This window comes from Chelonoidis abingdonii, chromosome 23, assembly GCF_003597395.2.
Source record: "Chelonoidis abingdonii isolate Lonesome George chromosome 23, CheloAbing_2.0, whole genome shotgun sequence".
NCBI lineage: Eukaryota > Metazoa > Chordata > Testudines > Testudinidae > Chelonoidis > Chelonoidis abingdonii.
The window spans coordinates 7376408-7398331 of record NC_133791.1 but is presented as its reverse complement, the minus strand read 5'-3'; the positions used below and the strand labels follow the sequence as shown (position 1 = coordinate 7398331).

The 21924-nt window shown below is 47.1% G+C and overlaps 2 protein-coding genes across 2 annotated transcripts; both read right to left on the bottom strand.

Moving 5' to 3' along the window:
* Positions 1–795: 795 nt before the first annotated feature.
* Positions 796–4108, bottom strand: AURKAIP1 (aurora kinase A interacting protein 1). Its single transcript, XM_032780018.2, has 3 exons — positions 3979–4108; positions 2058–2509; positions 796–955 (listed from the first exon to the last, which is right to left on the bottom strand). The coding sequence occupies exons 1-3, from the start codon at positions 4091–4093 to the stop codon at positions 854–856; spliced, it is 669 nt and encodes a 222-aa protein (XP_032635909.1). The 5' UTR covers positions 4094–4108; the 3' UTR covers positions 796–853.
* Positions 4109–8651: 4543 nt separating this feature from the next.
* On the bottom strand, positions 8652–20687 carry LOC116824585 (C-signal-like). The gene is made up of 6 exons (XM_032779947.1): positions 20547–20687; positions 13951–14002; positions 12847–13034; positions 11025–11180; positions 9679–9789; positions 8652–9407 (listed from the first exon to the last, which is right to left on the bottom strand). The coding sequence occupies exons 1-6, from the start codon at positions 20685–20687 to the stop codon at positions 9294–9296; spliced, it is 762 nt and encodes a 253-aa protein (XP_032635838.1). The 3' UTR covers positions 8652–9293.
* Between the last annotated feature and the right edge of the window lie 1237 nt (positions 20688–21924).

Genomic DNA, 21924 nt, shown 5'->3' with positions numbered 1-21924 from the left:
GTATGATGAGAATGAGACACTATTTTACAATCAACAGAGAGCTTCTCCTGCAGGAACATTTGAGATGTGCTGGTCACATGACCCTGTTTTCAGCACCAGTATGAGGTGCAATCCCTCTCACACTCAGAGGCCATCGGTGCAGCAGGGACCGCTTCCTTCTCCCCATACTAAGACTATTGTATCACACTTGTGATGCTCTCATTCCATCTCCACCAAGGTAAAGCCCATCACATTCATACCCCCACTTGGGACTGGATACCATATACTTGGGTGGTTACATTTCAAGGACTTATTACCAATACAAAAAGGCCCTGATCTAGGATGAAGGTATGTGCAGGATCACTTCTGCCTTATACCTTGCACTAAAAGAAATGAGAACAGCTGGATCGGCGTGGATCTCTGACCATCACAGTAAATTGGTCCCAAACCGGCTCTGACTGAAACTCCATGAGACTATTCCTCAGAACTGGCAAGTCCTGCAGGTTGGGTCATTTTATTCAGAACCTTACTTGCTCTATTTCCCTCTTCTCCATGCAGCTAGACAGAGGGGCTGGCACTGGGAGACAGAGGTCTGACTTGAGCTAATGAACCCACTAATTGATTTTTAACTCAGGTCATTTTTAGTTACTATGCCCACATGCTTTATTTTATTTTATTTTTTAATTATTTTATTTTCGGCATTTTATTATTTCAATACCAGTATTGCACAAGGCTCGAAATGATCTCCTCACCAAGATTTTAAACATCACACCCCTCTGGTCTCATCATTCAGGACAAAGTTAAAAGAACTTTGACTTATTTTAAATACCCTTTAATTACAATTAAATGGCAAAACACAGTCAAGGTGTTCCAGTCACTTAGTTCTCACAAATATCTTGGGAAGCTGCCATCCCTCAGAAGGTTTTTTCAACCCAGCTTTTCTCCAGATGCGTTTCAGATCTTTCTCAAACTTGGCCTGGAAAGAAAAAGCAACGACCGTGAGCTCTCTTGAAAGTGACACGTTCAAACCAAGACACTTCACTACATAAGAAGTATCCTAAAGAGAAGCTGGGTGTTATCTGTTTGAAAGAAGCAGTACGTTACCTAGGCAGCCTGTCCTGCTTCTCAGAGTGTACTGTAGTTCTTATTGCAGAAAATGCATTTCAAATGCCATATAACTGCTTTTTAGAAATGCCCCATTAGAAATACTGAAAACAGAGACACATTTAAGGAGTTCAAATGTTAAAAAAACAACAACACAACAACAGTATCCAGTAGGGATCAAGAAAGGAAATGGGACCTTTAACCCAGGCTCTTTAAACTTGAAGGGGTTCACTGGGACTAACAAGACACAAACACCTGCTAAGGAAGTGTGTGGTGGGAGAAAGACTATAACAGGGATGAGACAATTTGAAGCCTGGAAGACCTGTGGGCTGTGGAAAGGCAGAGTAAGTAGCCCATACAACCAATGGAGTTGCTTCTGCCTCCACCAGTCAATGTGGACCCACGTCCTTCCTTCCTTCCTTCCTCCTTCCCTCCCACCACACATTCTAGAAAGTGAAATGCTTCTAGGTAGGAGTGCAGTGTGATATTTTCTCCTTAGCACATCAGCTGGCAAGACAGGTAGAAAATGGTTATTACAGCAACTATCCAAACATCTTGGGCACATGTACTACTCATTGGTGCATGTGTCGAGAGATTATCTTTACCTACTGCAAAAGTCGTAACCATTCATCTTTTCAAATTATTTGAAGGTCAAGATAGCTCACCATGCATAGTGATGTATCATTCAAAGTTTAATACATCTCTTTACAGCTACAGAAATATTAAATACTTGGCCAAGAACATCCAGGTCAAAAAACAAGCCAAAAAGTTCAGAGGGTTCCAAAACCTGCATGATCTGCAAAGCCTCCAGCCTAATGCACTGGAATTGCTCCAGTCAGATTGCTGCCATTTTTCACAATACAATTCTAGATTAAAAGCACCACATAAATTGCTAGCCATATCTAAAGAAAGTGCCAGCCACTTTTTGAAAATATGCTTCTGTTGATTTCCTGGACTGTTTAACCCAATCTCACCTGACGTTTTTTCCTGCGACCATCTAGTATCTTCCTCCGCAAAAAACGTGTTCGTTTGAGCAGCTTTTTGTACTTATGCCTATTCATTTTCCTCCTGCGGATCTTCAACACATTCTTACACTCAACCTTGTCAGTGCTGACTTCTCCTTCCTCTTCCTCTACATCAGCTTCCCGTTCACATGGGGGACAGTCATATTGTTGGGTAGGTTCATAACCTAGCTTTTCATGAACATTGATGATCTCCACTTTAGGGAGGGAGTATCTAACAGTCAGCCAGCTTTCCAAAGGGCTGATTGACATTTTTCTGGGGACCAGCATTTCTTCCAGTTCAGGGTCCAGTGCATACCAGCGCTGAGGTTGGGCTCCATTCTTATCAGAGGGTTGTGTGCTGTAATTTGCAGATGTAGGACCAGAGCACAGAGCAAAAGACACTGATCTTGGCAAAAAATGTCCTCAAAGAAACAAGAGTTTTGTTTAAGAGTTAAACTTCTAGAAGAACACATTACATGAGTATCTAGTTTTAAAATAGCTAAATATTAAAATTATGCCCAAAGCACTACTTTAAAAGTTATTTAGGTTGCAAACTCAACCATTTGGAAGTTAGGAAATGCCAAATTTACTCTCGCCTGTCCAACTGTAATTCCACCCCTTGTGCATCCATTCTGTTCGCTGAATGAGGTAGGGGTCATGTGGAAAAAATAGTGTGCAGTCATGTAATTCAAGACTGTATCAATGCATACACACAAGGGGTCAAATTAAAGTTGCATTGGGAGGCATAAAACTGGCATTTCTTAACCTCTGAGTGGGCGAGTTCGCAAGAGAAAGTAATTTAGGTTAATAGTTTTTTTGATGCAATTTTCTGATTTGTTTGTTCAAAGGAAAAAGACAAAGACAAATTCTACTGTGTACAACTATAACAACCCACAAATCGTGCACCACCGGCAGGCCAGGTTTGAACCCTGAACCTTCAGAATTGCAATATAGACTTTTACTACAGTAGCCTGTAGCAGCTGTGGGTTGTCATCTCTGGGAAGATATGGGCATGTCAGTCTGGTTGAGAGAAGGCCAGTCCAGCTCTTTTCCCCTCTCCTTCCCCAGGAGATGGAAGACTCCTGCATCTCATGGTTTCCCCAGAGGGAAAGACTGGAATGCTGGGGCCAAGTGCACTGGGGGTGGATAGTGGGAAGATCCCAGCCTAGCTCTGCCTCTCTCCCTCACTCACTCAGGAGTTGGAGGAGCTCCTAATGGTGCACCCAAAAGAGGAGACAGATGATAAGTCAGGTCCATGGCATGTGTTTGGCTAGGGAGGAATGAGAAGGGGAAAACCTAGCTTAAATATACCATAGTGGTATAACTACAGTATATAGTTACTGATGTTGCTTTTGTGGGCCCATAGTTAAAATACACACAGGAAATTTCAAATAATTATTTGGACCACTATGTTCAAAAACAGTTTAACACTAAAGAATGAAGAGGTTAAACTGTAATTTACCCATTGAACTAATGCAAAACGTGCACGTTATGGTAAGGAAAAGGGTACAATTCAACCAGCTAAAATTAAGCTAAGGAAGTTACCTCCTGCATGTAGAGAAGGAAAAAAAAAAGTCAGATATAAAGAGACCCTACGAACCTGAAAAAAATCTCAAGATTCAACCTTTCTGCTCCAAAATACATTCATTCCCCTTATGATCACATATAAAATAAAGGCAAAACCTAACAATAGTGTCAATACATGCCAGGCAGCAGGATGAGTGACCTACTGTTCTTCAGCACAAATGACTCATTCTCCTGACTTGTAATGCTTACTGGCAAAAGAAACTCTGGAAGTTTAATTACTTCTGAAAACTTCAAATTAGGTTTTGCACTATGAGTTCTAACACAGACAAACTGGGGTGTGTGTTAGTTTCACAGTTCTGTTTACCTGCAAATCGTGAGGCCTTCGCTAACTGAGATGTTAGCCGTGATATCAACATATTTGTTATTGATTTCTTCCCTCTGTCAGAACCAGTAACGACTGCCAACATAAGAACAGTCATTCAGCGAACTAAACAAAGCTGGGGAACCCAGCCAGGCACCAGCTGTGATCAACCCTGACCGCTCCCCCGCCCCAGTCCCCCCCGGCTGTCGACCCCAACCGCTCCCCCGCCCCAGCCTGCCACCGCCCATCGACCCCAAACCGCTCCCCGGCCAATGCCGCCCCCGGCCCATCGACCCCAACCGCTCCCCCCAAGCCCGCCACACGGCCATCGACCCAACCCATCCCCCGCCCCAGCCCCCCCCCCCGGTGTCGACCCCAACCGCTCCCTATCCGCCCCTGCCCGCCCCGCCATCGACCCCAACGCCCCCGCCCCTGCCCGCCCGCCGCCGACCCCACCGCGCCCCAAGCCGCACCATCGACCCCAACGACCATGGGGACCCGGGGAAAAGAACCCCCGCCGCCGCTGCACGCGCTCCCCGAAAGCCGAGGCCCCGCACTCACCATCCGGCGCGGAGAGATCCCGGATTCCGGAAATTCCGGCAACGCTCCGGCCCGCCCGGCCCTGCGCCCCAGCGGCCGCGTTCCGGCCCAGCGGTTTCCGGCCCGCGGCCGGTGTAGCAGCATAGCCCCCCGGCCGCGTTGACTCCCTACACACTGTCTGCGCATGCTTCGGAGGGGTGGCCTGTTGTCCCGGAGCGAGCGCGCCCGTGGGGGGCGGATTTGCACGGGGCGAACCGGGGGTGAGGCAACGTGGGCCAGCACGCGCCAGGCTGGCACCGCGAGACCCGACGGGCAAGAAGGACCCAGCCAAAGAGCCACAGACACACACACACGAAGACACACACGGTGAGCCCAGACTCACACAACGAATCCAGACACACACAACACACTACACACACAGACAGGTGAGCCCCAGACACACACACACACACGAATCCCAGACACCACACACAACACACACACCTAGGTAGGCCTCAGCACACCACAACATCACACAACCACGCGTGGAGGTGCTTATGAAGTGAGTGCAGGAACGAGGCCATCACAGCTGTGGGCGCTATCATATAAGGCACAACACAAAGGTGAAGTCCCAAAACAAGACACAGTGTCTTCCATGCTCATCTTATAATGAACACCACGTGGGACGTCTGGCAGCACGTCTGACATACGAGCATGAAATCCATCAAAACATGAGCGAGAATGTGTCGTCGCCTGTCTAGACTAGTACAATGTTGGGGCACAGAGTTAGTCAATGCTGGCAAATGTTTTGAAACCCAAATGTTTGAATCAGTGAAAGCCTGTTGGCCTGGCTGTCGTAATCTAGGTCCCTAACCTGAGCAAGGTAAAGTGGTTTGGAATCTCATCCATTTCATGCTTGGGCACATTTCCACATGTGTCAAGTATCCCACGGCGCGTAGCGTGTAGTCTGGATCTGTAAAAGCAGCAAAGAATCCTGTGGCACCTTATAGACTAACAGACGTTTTGAAGCACGAGCTTTCGTGGGTGAATACCCACTTCGTCGGATGCATGCGATGAAGTGGGTATTCACTCATGAAAGCTCATGCTCCTAAACGTCTGTTAGTCTATATGGTGCTACAAGACTCTTTGCTGCATTTCCACATGGTACTTTTGGCCTGGGCATAACAGAAATGGGAGAAAGAATGGGTACTACTGATGTTCCTGGCCAAAGGGACAAGACTTCAGTGTTTCCCTGAAGCAGCTTCTGGGCAGGGATATTGAATGACAGCCGAGTGTTCTGATGAAAACATTCCTCTCTGGAGAATTTCCTTTGGGGAATATGTTTGAAACACCCCCTCAAACATGCATCCCGGCCCCTCAACCTGTGATGATGTCTCCCCCTGCTTCTTACTGATTACAGATTATATTTCCTCCCTATGTTTGGTGTCATCCCAGCAGATCAGATTGGACTCTGATTTATTTTATCCAAGTTATCATACCCAAAACTATGGATCACACTCTGTAGTGTGGCTTAAAGACACCAGAATGGGTCATTCTTCTCTTGCCATGCCTAACTCCAATGGCCATCTCACAATAAACTAACCTCAGGGGTGGCATGAAAGTTGGAGGGAAGAGCAGAAGACTTCTGGCCACCAGCCTTATCAGTGCTTCTTCAAACCCCAGAAGAAAATCATTGAACATTTATAAACATTTTCTTTAAGTGGTTAGGGGGGTTTCCAGGGTTGACTTTCCAAAGTTCAGCACTTCTTAGAGGTGGGTTTTGCTGAATTCTGGAGAATATTCCACACAGGAGGAAGAGGCCCCCATGACAGAATTAATGGCCTCATATTACACCACCCATGGCATTATGTCCAGAGCCAGTAGACCACCCAGCAAGAGCCTTGGGGCAGCTTCCCACACGGAAGCTCTTCTCCAAGATGGGCTTGGCAATCCAGACTGGCAGAAGCCTGTTCACATTTAAACTGATACCAGAGAGACCAGGAAGTGCTCACTCTTGTTAATGTCAATACTGCCTATTCATTGGCTGCGGATGTCTCATCTGTGCCATTACTTTGTCTATCAAACCCTTCAACTAAAATACCCGTCTTAACTGCAGTGGCCTCTAGCTTCATATGATATAGCTGCACTACTGTTTTAGTCAATATTGCCTCTTCCAGGGTAAACAAGACCTACATTTCTAAAGGCAAGAAATACCCATGCTAATCCGAGAGTGGGGGGGGAAGAGACAGGGGAGGGAGAACAAGCTTTGTGTGCCTTCTTTACACGACATGAAAAAAAGCACTGCCCACTCACCCTGAAGTTTTGCTTTTGTACCTCTCCTGCAAGTGAATTAAAGCAAACACACATTCCATCAGCAAGTGACTTCTGGTTGATGCATTACTGCACTGGTCATTATGACATGGTGACACTTTCAGTTTGCCAATGAAGGTCAAAGGAATGAGGGGTACATGGAGCAGAACAGGGACAGGCTGCTACCCCCCACAGCTGGAGGTTATGATCCAGTTTTCAACCAGTAGCTTCATTCCCCCCACTCTACAAGACATAATGAACAGGTAGGAGAATTAGATATGTACAGACAGGAGGGAATATTTGTGAAGGAAAAAGCTGTAACTACATTGAGTTTAAAAATAGCTGATGGTGTCTTGGGTCACAATAAAAGCTGACTATGAAGAGCATTACAGTGACTGGATTAATAGCACAGAGCCTTTAACCTAGTTTGACTGTAGTTCTGAGCAATAGCAACTGACCATCAGTGCCATCCAGTAATGATTTGGCAGCTTAGAAAAGCAGCACTTTAGGGGTAGTTACCAAGATTTCAGAGTTTGCATCACATGAAGTGAAGTTACACCCGGTGGGGGAAGGGTCTAAGTGTATCTACTTGGGGGGAAGTGAGCAGGGGCTCCTGCACTCTTACAGGAGGCAGGATGCTGGTATTAACACCCAAATGAGATGTAGAACAGTGGTTCTCAAGCAGGGGTCTGTGGACCCCCAGGGGGGCACAAGCATGTTCCAGGTAGGGCCACCAAACAGAATCAGTGGAGCCCAGGGCAGAAAGTTGAAGCCCACACCCTGAGCCCTGCCAGCCAAGGCAGATGCTACATTGCCCAGGCTTTGGCTTCATGGGGGCTGGGTCAAGGCACTAGCTGAGCAAGCATGAGCCTGGGGCAGCACATGCTAAGGGGCAGCATTCTGTCCATTCTTGGGGTGGCAGAGTCCAGGCAGCTGTGGTTTTTTAGGCATGCTTCAGCGTCCAGGTAGCAGTGCGAGCAGCTCTCCCCTCTGTATCAGCAGTTTGGGCAGTGGCAAAAGTGGTTGAGCTGGTTCTGGTAGGGGCTCCTGTAGCACAAGGCCCTAGATGGTTGACCTGCTTGTTACCTCTTAACACCAGTCCTGGCTTTCATGTGCAGAAAAGCTGTTATTTTGACACAAGTGGGCCATGGAGTGTTTGTGGCATATTGAGAACCCATGATGTGGAAAGTAGTCTCCCTTCCCACAGCAGTTGGTTCAGTCAGAACTAGTTATGGTTCATCTGCTGTTGGTACTGTGGCATGAGAACTAGGGAAAAAAAAAGTGAAAACTTAAGCTAGGTCCCTGGTCATGGGATCTGTATCTTAAACCAGCTTGCAAGATCACTTGGGGGCAGGTTTTGAATAGCTACTGTCACAGAAGAGACAGCTCAAATCTTTGGCCCTTCATATTGCTATTGGAATCACAGCTCATCACAGAGAGAAAGCTATTCTTCAGCACACCAGTACCATCAGTAGGCAGCTTGACTTAAGAGATTAGAAAAGTAATTGAAGCACTAAAAAGAGAAACTTAAAACATTTCATAGTTCCTGCAATAAAAGTCTTTGCTTCCACCTTTACCTCAGTCAGTATTCAGAGATCTCTGTTCTATCTCAACCACAGGTAACATTTTGTATCCAACAATTAGTTGCTCTCCATGTTTTGGGCACTACTAGTGAACTGAGCCAGCCTCTAACAGCCACCTTCGAAGTAGCACTGGACAGAGAGCAATGCCTTTCAGCTGGAATTTTGAGCCCTTGAGCCAGAGGCCCAGACTCCTCAGCTAGGTCCAGTAGAAAGCCTCTGAAGTAGTTCAGTAAACAAGAGGGTTTTGCTTAAACAAAAGCAGCTTTTATTGAAGACAAATTAGGAGTCAAATACAAACCCCACCCCTACATGGACCAGAAGATTGGACACACAGCAAGGAAGGAAACAAGGATCTTGTGCCATGACCATGGGACACTTCTGGAGAAGTGCAGTGACCAGGGTTAAAGCTTCAGTCTGTACCCACCTGAACAGCCCTGACCTGCTAGAGTGATTTACAGTACAAGAGTTACTAGAGTGGTTCAGCCTGCAGGAGCCATCCAGACATGTCCCTCCAGCTTGGAGCAGGGACCATAGCAACCCCTTTATCTGAGGTAAGCAGGCCCAAATCCACTGAATGGAATGGTGTCACCTGCAGCTCTTACCCATAAGAGTAGGTATTACTGCTTTGGTATTGGAATCCAATAGGAATAATCCCTATCCCCTTAGGTGTAGTTTTGGTAAATTGCAGTGTTTGCTAAAAAGGTATCATTCCCCATGTCCTGTTTCCTTCTCAGGGTTTGCAGAGGTTATCTGAACAGCAGAGCAAAAAGCTTCCAAATATCTGTACATGTTGGATAACAGTTTGTTAATATACTAGTTGAAATAGTCAGAGATCTAGACAAAGACATTGCCAACCAAGATTTAACTTCTGGCATTACTCTCATCCTGTAGTCCATGGTGTGTGTGTTACCATGGTAGTGTTCCCCCTTGCCCATCTAGGAAGGAGCCATTGTCTTTTTCGCTGAGATTAGCCAGAACTGAGAGGATATCTGGGATAGCTTCTTGTATCTGCAAGGGAGCCTAGGAGGATCAAGATTAAAAAAAATTAGGAGTATCCTTTGGGAATGGCAAGCAATAGAATTCTAAGGAAGCTTTTGCACACCCATAAGTAAGGTTGCACTTAATATAGTTTCCTAGTTAAATGAGAGGTGTTAAGGCAACAGGCTCTTCAAAACCTTCAACAGCTAGTGGATTGCAAGAGTGAACTAGAGAACCAGTATATTTTAAAGGTGTTGAGATGCAAAGTTCGTCCTAGAAAAAAAAAAAAAAAAAGTGTCGTGAAGTCACTAACCATGTCTCCTCCCATGTCAGTTTGAATCCAGCCTGGGTGCAGAGAAATACAAAGGATTCTATCCTCTTTCAAGTCTGCAGCAAGACACCTGGTGATCATATTCAGTGCAGTCTGGAAGAGTGAAGATGGTATTAGAATGTCAGTTTCACAAATCAACTTTGAGGTCTGGAAGGAAGGCCAGCCAGTTAGTACCTTGCTTCCCCATCCCTGACCCGATGAGTCAGGGAGCTGTAGAAAGGTCACCTCTGGAAGATGTATTTCAGACACTGTGGACTTAAATCTCCTCTCTTAGAAGATGCCAGTCAAGAGTGGGTCAAAAGTGAATGGAGCTATTTTGGTGCAAGCGAGGAGAATGATGGGGCAATTTTTGGTCAAGTTTGATTGATCTGGAAGTACAGTATGACACTCACATGGAAGAGTCTTGTAAATATTCTTAGTTCAAAGATTCTGAAAGGCTGTTTCTATATGGGGGGCTGTGAGTATATAAATACAGCCTTTCAGAACCCTTGAACTAAGAATATTTACAAGACTCCTCCATCCAAGCATTTAAGACCAACAAGAAAAGGTAACCCTTTCTTTCCCCACCAGTCTACAGGTCAACTTGGTGAGTTTAATTGAGCTACTTGGTTTGTGCAGTCATTGTTGTATTGAGTGTCTGAAGAAACAGATTATGTTCCATTTAGTTCCTAAGCAGCAAGGTCCTAGAACCTTAGGAGTTGAGAAGGGCGTGTTGTTGTGGGAGAGGGGAGGAACAAGGAGGAAGAATGTCTGCCATAAGGGACATGTCATTTAACTCAAGCAACCAGTATTCTGTTAAGTCCATCCTTGGGTAACCAAAACAAATAGCAGATCAATCAATCACAGTCCCTGGATGTGTAGATGTTAAAAACCCACATTCATGTTGACACTAATCAGTGAGACTGCCACTCCTTGCAATCAGTTTAAAATTTATGCTATTGACCACCTTGCTGAGGTTAGGCAGAAGCCTTGCACTATGGCCAGTAGGTACATCGTAGATCTAGGGAGATCTCTTAAAAATGCTGGGTGCATTTAGAAGGGACCGTTAACAAGGCACTTACCTAGACAGCATAGTGGTTAGTTAAGGACAACATGTTCTGTATTCCTGATAGAAAGGTTTGTGGTAAAAGGGAGCTTTGTGCAGAAAGGAGAACTACAACAGCTCTCTCGTCTTATTTTATATTGACTAGCAAGTCTTTACCTAGTAAGGTCCTCTTATACAGCACATAGAATGAACCCCTATTTCTAAGTTAGTTACCAGTTTAGGATCCCTTTTAGCTCAGAGCATTGCTTGATTTCAATTGAGCACAGCTTTGGAAAACACCCACCTTCGCTATTCTATAAGGATAGACTTTGAGGAACATCTCATTTGCCTGGACCAGTTGCATGGAGGCAGCAAGCGATGACATATTGATAATGGCTGCTCGGTGACAACCCATACCAGTGCTCAACTGGGCTGCCTTCTTCAGAAGGGGAAGAAAGGCCTGTAAGAGAAAGTTCATTTTATTTCAACTTAAATTTCAGTCTCAGCCTGACCAAGACCAATTTGGGATTAAACACTCTGTTCTATTAAGAGCTGAGCTCAATACAGCCATGACAACTTTATGCTACTATCCAACTTGCAGTAACATTAACACACTGGTACACCCTCTACAAAGCTAGCTAATGATTTATGCTGACTTTAGAACTACCACAGACCTATCACCCACATGAAGCAAGCAGCTTCTCGATGTAATCCTTTACTTATTTACAGTCCGAGTCTGCTCAGGACCTGGCACTATGAAACCCTGAAAAGACATGAAGTACTCTTGTCCCATAAGACAGGGAGACTTGCATACCATAGAAAGGCTAGATGTTGACTCTGAGGAGTCTGCCATGTACTGTTCATTGCTCAAACCAGAGGGCATGGTCAAACTAAATGGAGCGTGACACCCCACATACTGGGCTAGGGTTGAGACTGACCTCTCTCCAGAATAGTTTAAGAGCTTTGAGAGTCAGCATTAGCCAGTATAGCCTGACCCAAAGTTGGTCAAATACAATTGTAACTTGAGCATTAACAGGTTCTTGTCCCAAGATCAGGCCCAGTAAGATTACTGTAAAATCATAACTTGGGAACCCTGACATGCACAGGTGCAACACACACTAGAGGAACTCCATCTATTTATATATAGATTAATAATTTACCAAAAATTATAAAACACACTTAAACTTAAAGCAGAAGGAGATAATACAGAAAGTGACATTTGGACGTCCATACTTATACTCTGATCTTTCATACTTAACCATTATCTTTATCACTATAATTCTGGCCCCTCCCAAGATCTATATTTCTCCAACCTCTGGAGTGTTACTTTTATAGTAGGTTACACTGACATGACCAATTAGGGTGACCAGATATCCCAATATTCGACTGTCTGTCTCGCATCCTGACAGATGTTGGTCGGGACACCATTTGTCCCAATATTTGGCTTCAGCAGCGCTCCAGCGTTTTTCCTTTGCGCTTCAGTGGCAGTGTCCCAATATTTTGTTCTTGTCATCTGGTCACCCTATGACCAAGGCATATTCAATAGAGGTCTTCATTTGTATTTCCTCCCCTTAAGGTGTCTGTTTTCTATAGGTTAGTATATGTATGTTGTTACCCTATTAGCATACACGTGAATTTGCTATCATGGCAGCTTTCCAGTTTGAGGTTCTGTCCAGAACTTTCCAGATGCTGATGTCAGCTATGTTCTGTGCTGGGGTCAGCTGTGTTCTGTGTCCAGAATACTGACATCAGCCACCCAAAATTCCCACTCTAGCATACCACTTTCAGTTCCCTATAACTTATGAGTTACTGGTACTTAAGTTTATCTATGCTAAGGGTTATAGGCCTCAAGCCTCACTGTTAAAGCCAAATCTTACAGGATAAAAGCCTGTAGGTTCCTTACATTACTACTCAATAAGGAAGCAGAACAAAGCAATGACTCTAATACAGATAAGCTGGCCCACTGGGCTACCCCAGTGACCATGTAGTTAAGCATTAGCTTGTCTCTGGAAGACTCACCAGGCTTGTACAATGTAAAGAGGCATCGATGGGGCTCATGAAGACTTGTACACAAAGTACAGCGTTTTTAGTCTCTTTCCCAAAGTCAACCCACTTCCCGGTCTTACCTTAGTGACCATCAACTGAGCGACTGTGTTGGTTTCATAAATGGTGAGCATTGTTTCAGCAGTGACTTCTTCCAGGGACGCAACCACATTGATACCAGCATTGTTAATAAGGCAGTTCAGCCCTTTGTCTCCCAAGATCTCTTCCACTTCCTTGACTACTTTCTTGATGCTGTTTTCACAGACCACGTCTGCCACAGAGAGGAAAGGAAACACCAGCAATGAAGTGGATTCTCTAGGACAGTGATAGTTTGTGTAGCTAGTATGGGCAGCAAAGGCAAAGCCAGTGCATCAAGCTGGCTCAGGGTACATGTAGGAAATACGCTTGGTGGAAATTTAAGTCCCACTGGAACAAGCATGGCCAGAACATTTAAGCAAGAGGAATGTTATGTGGTCCATGTTGAACAACACGTCTTCCTTTTAATGAAGGTGGAAAATAAGGGCTTCCTCACCCCAACCTGATACACATCTGGTCATGCACGCTATTCCTTTTGCCGGGCTTAGCTCAGTTTTTATTCATGACCAGAAGAGGCCAAGTGCATGACAATTGCAGGTTTGTCACATCAAAATCAGGGTACAAAGAGGATGTATGATCTCAATCCAGCACCAGGACTGGTAGTGTGATCCAATACAAGCTAAAGGAGAGAGAAGGACCTGAGAGTTTGGGTGTCCCCCCTCCCAAGCCATTCCACATAGAGATGAGATCCGAAGTGTGGATCCAAACTGAGGTTGTTTGAATGTGGAGTTTTGCCTCAGTCCCCCTCTAGTGAGGGACTGACAATAAGTGGGGGGAGGGAAAAGAGGAGTTCTCTTCAATAAGCATCTTAAAAACAGTGAGTTTCAGTTAAATGTATACACCCTGTCACAGACGAGCAAACAAACCCTCAAAGCCAAGTATCAGCATGGATCATTTCTCAAACACTAGAAGGAATCAGACTGTCACACAAGAGTTATAAGAAATCTGTACAGTACCAGAGATCTGGGGAGTGGTTTTAAGTTATTAGTGAAGAGATGCGACTTCTGATCTTCCACTCCCATGTCTCTAACGCAACCCAACCTTGCTATGGTAGCACATGCTTTGGTTTGTTATGAGGCCTTTCCACTCACCAAGCTGGAGTAGTTTGATGTTGCTATACTGCTTGCTGAGCTGCTGGAGTTCCTAGAAACAGAAGGAAAAATCGAGTTGTGGTCTTGTCTGCCTGTGGTTACAGCTCAGTTTTCAGGAGTGCTGAGCACGCCTGTCTATTTAGCTTCCCCGGGAGTGAGGTGCTGGCCATCTCGGTGAAGCCAAGCTCTTACTGACTCATTTAGTAAAGCCACTAGCAGCCCCACACCATGAGAGCACCCCGCTTACATTCTCCATTGGGCTAGCATGCAGGGCGTGTATGCAGCAGTCTAGCCATCAGATGGAACGCTACTGCTGAGCCCATTCTGCAATGGGCTTAGTATTGAGACTGTCCCTATAAAAAAAAAAAATTGGGACATCTGGGCACCCTACCTGTGTTAAAACAAGCTGGTGCTTGCTATCAGTCTGGTTAGTGATTGAATCAAACAGATCTGATCCTCTTGTTGGCAGCCTCAGGGTGGTGAGAGATGGGGGAAAAAAAAAAAACAAAACAAAACAAAACAAAAAAACCCCCAAAACCCACACAAACACATGGAGATTTTGGTTCACACCACAAACATCTTGAGGTGACCCTTGCAGATAAGGCATAAGGCTTGTCGGCTGGGGACCTTGCCTCGATATTCCTCTTGAAATGAGGAAGAGACTTGGGTCTTTGGTATCATCCTGACCCTTTTCACAGATAGTAAATTCCAAAGAACCGTGACCACTGGCTGTCACTGGATTATGTTTATTTTTAAAAGTTCAGGTTAAGATACTGCACCTACTCCAGGGTCAATCATGACTCAGGCAAAGCCAGGGGCCAGGATCAGTGATGCTGGTCCCTCCACCCCAGACCAAAATGTAACAAGTTACAAAGCCTTCCAGAATGTAGCTTTTGTCTTGAGAGAGACAATTCAGAGTCTCTAAAAGACAGCGTTCCAGAAAAGATTTGACTCCTCATTTTATTTAGTTTGGTCCTTCTGGCTACAGAGTCCTCCATCTGCTAAAGTTTTTATGTAAAAGGAACTGTCCAGTTTCCTACATGATGCAGTGACAAAGGAAACTGTTAAGCACCAGCATCTTCTATTACAAAGTCAGAGTGATAGCCCTCCACTGTCCCTCCCTTCACTTTTCTCTGGAGTTCTTCTAGCGATAAATGTGCTATCACACAGGGACACACTGCAGGAGAGGGGAGTAGAGTAGAAGGACTAGCTTTGAATGTAGGAACCTAGTTAGAGAGAAGTTAGAGTGGTCTGGAAGGATCATGCACATTTTCTACCCCTCCTATCCTCAACCTGAAGGACAGATTATCCTTCTAGATCCCTCCACCCTTGCTGATTAGGGACCTTGCTAACCAAGAACCACCTTGTGCAACAACTCACCAACTGTAGTGCCCGACTGAGTCAGCAGACCCCTGGTTTATCCATACGCTTGGAAGGATTACATTGAAAAATAGAACTTTCACTGTGCAGAGACCGAGTGTTTCCATTAATTGAAGTTTACAGATAGGTAAAGAAATAGGCTGCTTGAGCATTTAAAACACTCTCATTTGAGGATATTTTGTATCTTGACAACTTGTGTTTTGACAGTTACAAAGCTTTAACTTTGTGAATCTCAATCTCTACCATTAAATAATTGTTGTATGACACCCTCCATTATTTCCCACAACCATGAAAGTTTACATAGGTAAAAATAAGAAAAGTTTAAGTATCTTCCATCAAAATAAAAAGTTAAATTCTGCCAAGTCTGTTTGCATGCGAGGGGCTGCCACTAGGACATTCTCTGTGCAGAGTCCTTAACTATGAACCCCAAGTTGTGAGGAGGGTGGAATAGGAGGAGTTCTAACAAGCCAAGAGCTATTCACCTTCACAGCATGCTGGGGGAGGGATAGCTCAGTGGTTTGAGCATTGGCCTGCTAAACCAGGGTTGTGAGTTCAATGCTTGAGGGGGCCATTTGGGAACTGGTCCTGCTTTGAGTAGGGGTTGGACTAGATGGTCTCCTGAGGTCCCTTCCAATCCTAATAATCTACAGTTCTATGATCATTAACTGGTTGCTCCTGTTTTCCACAACAGCACAAGTGTTTTGTTAATCCTGAATGGGTAAGCTGGAATGGAGGATTGACTTGGTCAGATATCTGTAGTCATTTCTATCGCTCATGTACATAGGGCAATGGGCAGGTAATTAATACACTGAACACTACAAAATCAGACAAATCCATGCTAAAGTGGGGTACTGTACTCCTAAGAGAAGGGGTACTAGACAGCCTACAGGCTCTCTAGCCTCAGAAGTCCATTTGCTAGGCACACACAGTAGACAGAACCTAGGATTTATTCAGCACAAGTCAGTCTAAGCTGGCAGAGACTCGCAAGCAAAAGCTGTCAATTGTTCTGTTATCCCAGGGGTCAGCAAGGTACAGGAAAGACATTTGCTCCTTCTGTAGTTGGGAGGATTGGGTAGAGGGATCCAATGTGTTGCCAGGTCACTGGAGAAGTACCACCATTGGCTATATGCTGGCAGTTAGCCTACATAGAGGGGAAGAGGTACAAGAAGATCAAGCAAAATATTTAAGTCCTCAAGGCAGGCTTTTAAAAGCCATTGGCGGCTTCTTTCCCACCTTTCCAGGGGCATTCTGGAAGCAACTCAGGCAGGGCCGGTGCAACAATTTAGGCGACCTAGGCAGTCGCCTAGGGTGCTAGGATTTGGGGGGTGCCATTTTATTCAGCAGTGACCACAGTGGCTGGATCTTCAGCCACCCCGGTCACCGCTGGCATTTAGGAGGAGGGAGCTGGGGCAGGGAGGACTGCCTGCAGCAAGTAAGGGAGGGCGGCATGCAGGGAGACTCCCCGCCCCAGCTCACCCCTACCCTGCCTCTTCCCCAAGCACACCATGGCCGCTTCACTTCTCCCGCCTCCCAGGCTTGTGGCGCCTAAGCTGATTGGAGCCACAAGCCGGGAGAAGTGAAGCAGCCATGGCGTGCTTGGGGAGGAGGGAGGGCAGGGGTGAGCTGCTTCACTTCTCCTGCCTCCCAGGCTTGCAGTGCCAATCAGCTTAGGCACCGCAAGCCTGGGAGATGGGAGAAGTGAAGCAGTGATGGCGTACTCAGGGTGCTTGTATGTGGAGCGGGGGGTGCCTCAGGGTAGAGGGGGGAAGCTGCTGCTGCAAGGGGGGGCTGCCTCAGGGCAGGGGGGCACATGGTGGAATTTTTGCCTAGGGCACGAAACATCCTTGCACCAGCCCTGAACTCAGGTCTCCTGTAATTGGATTTTTACAAATCCAGATCGAACAGGCCTCCCCAGACATTTCCATAGAGTTCATCACCCAGCTCAGGAGAGGACACTAGGATCAGACCATTCTAGTTTGATAGCTTTTACATCCACTTTTCACTAGTAGGGCTACACAAGGTGCAGAACAGTGGAGACTCAGGCCCCGGTGGTTTAAAGAGCCAGAACTGGGTAAATGTGACTTTTCCCATACATGTACTCCATGGGAACAAAGAATATCACTTAAACCTGGCTATAAAATGGGAACCACGTGAAGTAAAAGAGCCTTTGGAGGGGCAGGCTCTAACATCTTGCTGGTGGAAGCTTTGAACACTTAAAGCTCCTGCTTTACTAAAATAAGTTGAGCTACGTGATATTTGAGTAGGGAGTGAGGAACAGAATGAATATCACTGCTTTTCTGCTCACATGTGCTTAGTAAGAGCTCATATTTGGCATTCAAGAAAAGTTAACACGTACTGTTGCCAAGCCATGACTTTATCATGAGTTTTGCCAAGTTCAGTGTTTAAGGCCCCAGCTGCTGAAGTCAGGAGAATCTCTCCTTTCTTTGGAAAAAGGAAGTTTCTAGCTCTCAGGGCTGCAGGAAAAGAGCTCAGACAAGACACCTTGCAGGCTCTGCCGTGTCATCTACCTGCTAATTCAAAACAAAGTTTCAAAGCCTTGTGATTTTCAGGAGCCCCATTCAGGATTTTTGAATGCTTAGGGTAGGCAATATTGTTGTTCTCTACAGAGATTAAGAGAACTTCTGTTTTCCCCTCCTCCATAGGGTTTCAGAAGCCACCTTTTAGCAACACCCCTTGCTGGGGGAAGGAGTGTTAATTTCAAGCCAGCTTCAGAGAATATTTATTATTTGTATTTGGTGTAATGCTCAGAGCATTGTGCTTCAAGTGGTGGCCTGCATTCCAGATCCATCCAGCCTGCAAGGCAAGGGCCTTCCATGTGGCCCACTACCTGGTGTCAGCTATTCCTTTCTGCTGCCTAGGAAGCAGCAGCAGCTAACCAAAACTACTCAGAAGCAGCACAGATCTCCTCCCTCCCTGTGCCCAAGGTCACACAGGAAATCTAGGGGTAAAGCCAGGAATTGAAGCCCCATCTCTCAAGTTAATACCCTAACTAGTAGACCAGCCCTCTCAAAATGGCATAAGAACAGTCATACTGGGTCAGACCAAAGGTCCATCTAGCCCAGTATTCTGTCTTCATATAGTGGCCAATGCCAGGTGCCCTAGAGGAAATGACAGGTAATCAAGTGATCCATCCCCTGTCGCTCATTCCCAGCTTCTGGCAAACAGAGGCTAGGGACACCATTCCTGCCCATCTTGGCTAATAGCCATTGATGGACCTATCCTCTGAACTTATGAAGGCCAAGATTATAAGAGGGTTAAAACTAGATAACATCCTCTGGCAAAGAGGATCACAGGTTAACTAAATACTTCACAGAATGCACATTTTTAAACCTGCTGCTTATTAATTTCATTTGGTGTCCCCTAGCTCTTGTGTTATGAGAAGCAGTAAACAACACTTATTTACTTTCCCCACACCCATCATGATTTTGTAGATCTCTATCATATCCCCCACTTAGTCATCTCTTTTCCAAGCTGATAAGTCCCAGTCTCATTATGGAAGCGGTTCCATACCCCTAGTCAGTATGGCGACCACATCTGCATGCAGTATTCAAGATGTGGGCGTACTATGGATTTACAGAGAGGCAATATGATATTTTCATCTTATTATCTATCCCTTTCTTAAGGACTCCCAACATTCTGTTCACTGTTTTGACTGCCACTGCACAGTGAGTGGATGTTTTCAGAGAAACATCCACAATGACGCCAAGATCTCCTTCTTGAGTAGGAACAGCTAATTTCAACCCCATCATTTTATATGCATAAAGAATGCAGGAAGGCACACACCAGACATTCTCTGAAGTCAGCCAAGGGCAGACTTTGACCTTGCAATTGGCAGGCTGCCGGGGGTTCAAGGATTTATGCCAAAAGGCAAAGGGCAGACCACAAAGATACACTGTGAAGTTACTCACCAGTATGGTTCCCCCTTTCTGTGAAGAGAGGGTGGCTGACAAATTACCCCACTTGCAAGTTAGCTACCTCAAAGCTATGATTAGCAATGACTCACAACAAGTGAAGTCTGGAGAGTGCCTGGACAAAGAAGTTAAGTTTATACCCACAACATTGTAGTAGGAATGCTGATTGAAAGGGGGCAAGGGAATCTAATGAATTGGCTGAGAAGGTTTCAAGAATACAAATTTAAGTCTACAAAGGAATCCATTTGGGTAGTGATAAGTGAGCTGATCCCAACCTGAAGGAAAGAGGGATTAAACACACACCCACACAAACACACCAAGGCAATGAACTCCTTTTCTAGCAGAACAAAAAACCCATCAGACAAGAGGCAAGGGAATCAATGAAGCAAGGTAACAGAAGAGATCCAGGAGTCTAATACTGGTAGGAGTCAGCTTTCAGGAATTAGGGGGTTAGAGTCAGGGATTTACCTATCCAGCATTGAATGAATGAGGGAACAGGGTTAGTGGCTTTGACGGAGGTTTATATGGGGCAGCTGTGTAAGTAGATTGCTTTCCAGATGTGCCTTCCAGCTAAGAAAGAGGTCTGTCCTTAGCTCTGCAATGTACAAGAGCCATGGGAATGGTAGCAGTCCTTGTTAATTTCATTTTAAGTCTTGTGCCCTTGAAAGGTGGGGAGTTACCAGCAGTAGCTGGGCAGTGCATAAACAGGAGCTTTCCTAGGAGCCAGCCCCACCTCAGAGTTAGATATCTGAGGGAGACTAGCCAGTTTCCCAGCAGGTTGAAAGTTTGGAATAGGACTTGTGCTGCACCAAGGAATCAGCAAACATTAGGGTGACCAGATGTCCCAGTTTTATAGGGACAGTCCCAATTTTAGGGTCTTTTTCTTCTATAGGGTCCTATTACCCCCCAGCCCCTGTCCCGATTTTTCACACTTGCAGTCTGGTCACCTTAGCAAGCAGTGAAGTTTTTCCCAGTCAGGGACTTTCACCCTGAGCCACAGCCCCTAGCCCCGTGGGGAACAGAGAGCCCCCCCCTTCCAGCAGGGGCACTGGGACAATTTGTCCGGTGGGGGGGGGGGGGTTGAGAGCCATTAAACCAAACTGTAAACCCTGGATATGATGGAAACTGATCCAAGCCAGGGGGTGCAATAGCAGCCCCCCCGTTCCAGCCCTATGGCCCAGAACTGCCTCCCGCCCCGCCCTGGGCTGCAGAAGCCCCCTGTGCACGTGAGCTAAGACCCCGGTACAGGCTGCGGGGGGCTCGGCAGGGTCCCTCCTGTTCTACCTGCGCCTTCTCCGGGCACCGGCACGTGGCGATCACCCAGTCCGGGGCGGGGCTCGCGGCCGCCAGCCCCCGCGCCAGCCCCAGCCCGATGCCCCGGCTGCAGCCGGTGATGAGCACGGAGCGGCAGCGCTGCTGGGCCATGCTGGGGCAGGAAGCCGCGGAGCCGGGCTGGCTGCGGGCGGGGCAGCTTTTAACCCGGCCCGGGGGGGCGGGACCGGGGCCTCGCCCCCGCCCCCACAGGGCCCCACCCCCCAGCGCTCCCCTGCTGGCCCGTCCCACACCCCCCGCTGCTCGTCCATGCCCCAATCCCTGCCTTAAAGCCCCACCGCTCCTGCCCCAGGGATCTCCGCCGCTAGCTGTCCCCATGCACTCCGTGCCCCATCGCCTCCCAGGTCCCCCCATCCATCCCCTCCCAGGTTCCCACCCCACCACACATCCCATCCCATCCCCTCCCAGGGCCCAGGCCCACCACCCATCCCAACCCCATCCCCTCCCAGGGTCCCAGACCATCCACCACCATCCCAATCTCATCCCTCCCAGGGTTCCCAGCCCACCCACCCCACCCATCCCAATCCCATTGCCCCCTCCCAGGGTCCACCCACCCCACACCATCCATCCCACCCCCTCCCAGGTCCCAGTCCAACCCCACCCCACCCATCCCAATCCATCCCCTCCAGGGTACCAGCCCACCACACCATACCCAATCCCATCCCTCCCAGGGTCCCACGACCATCCCACCCCCCATCCCAATCTCATCCTCCCCTCAGAGGTCCCAGCCCACCCACCCATCCAATCCCATCCCCCTCCCAGGGTCCCAGCCCACACCAACCCATCCAATCCATCCCCTCCAGGTCCCAAGCCACCCCACCACCATATCCCATCGCATCCTCTCCCAGGTGTCACAGCCCCAACCCCACGCCCACCCATCCCATCCATCCTTTCCCAGGGTCCCAGCCCACCCACTCTATCCCATGCCATCCCTCTTCCAGGGTCCACTACCACTTCTTCCCAGGTCCCCCTGCAAATTCCCCACTGCCTCCCTCTCTCGTTCAGCCTCAATCCTATCCACACCCTCGCCAGCCCTTATCCCATTTGCACCCATCCTGCTGTGCAAGTTTGTGTTCCATCTCTCCTCCCCACGTGCCCTGTATCCCATCCTGTCCCCTCCACAGGCCTTCCCCTCCCAGTAAGTGGAGTGAGATAAGGTTGACAGCTCATCGATCGTTCCATGTCTCTCCATAAGAGCACAATCCCCCCCCCCACGAGCTGCCATTTCTGCTTCCGCTGGGTCGCCTGTCCGAGGGGAGCCCTGGCGAGAGCGCTGTCCAAGTGAAAAGTCTCAGGCTGAAAAGTAAAGAAGATCATTCCCACAGTGTGC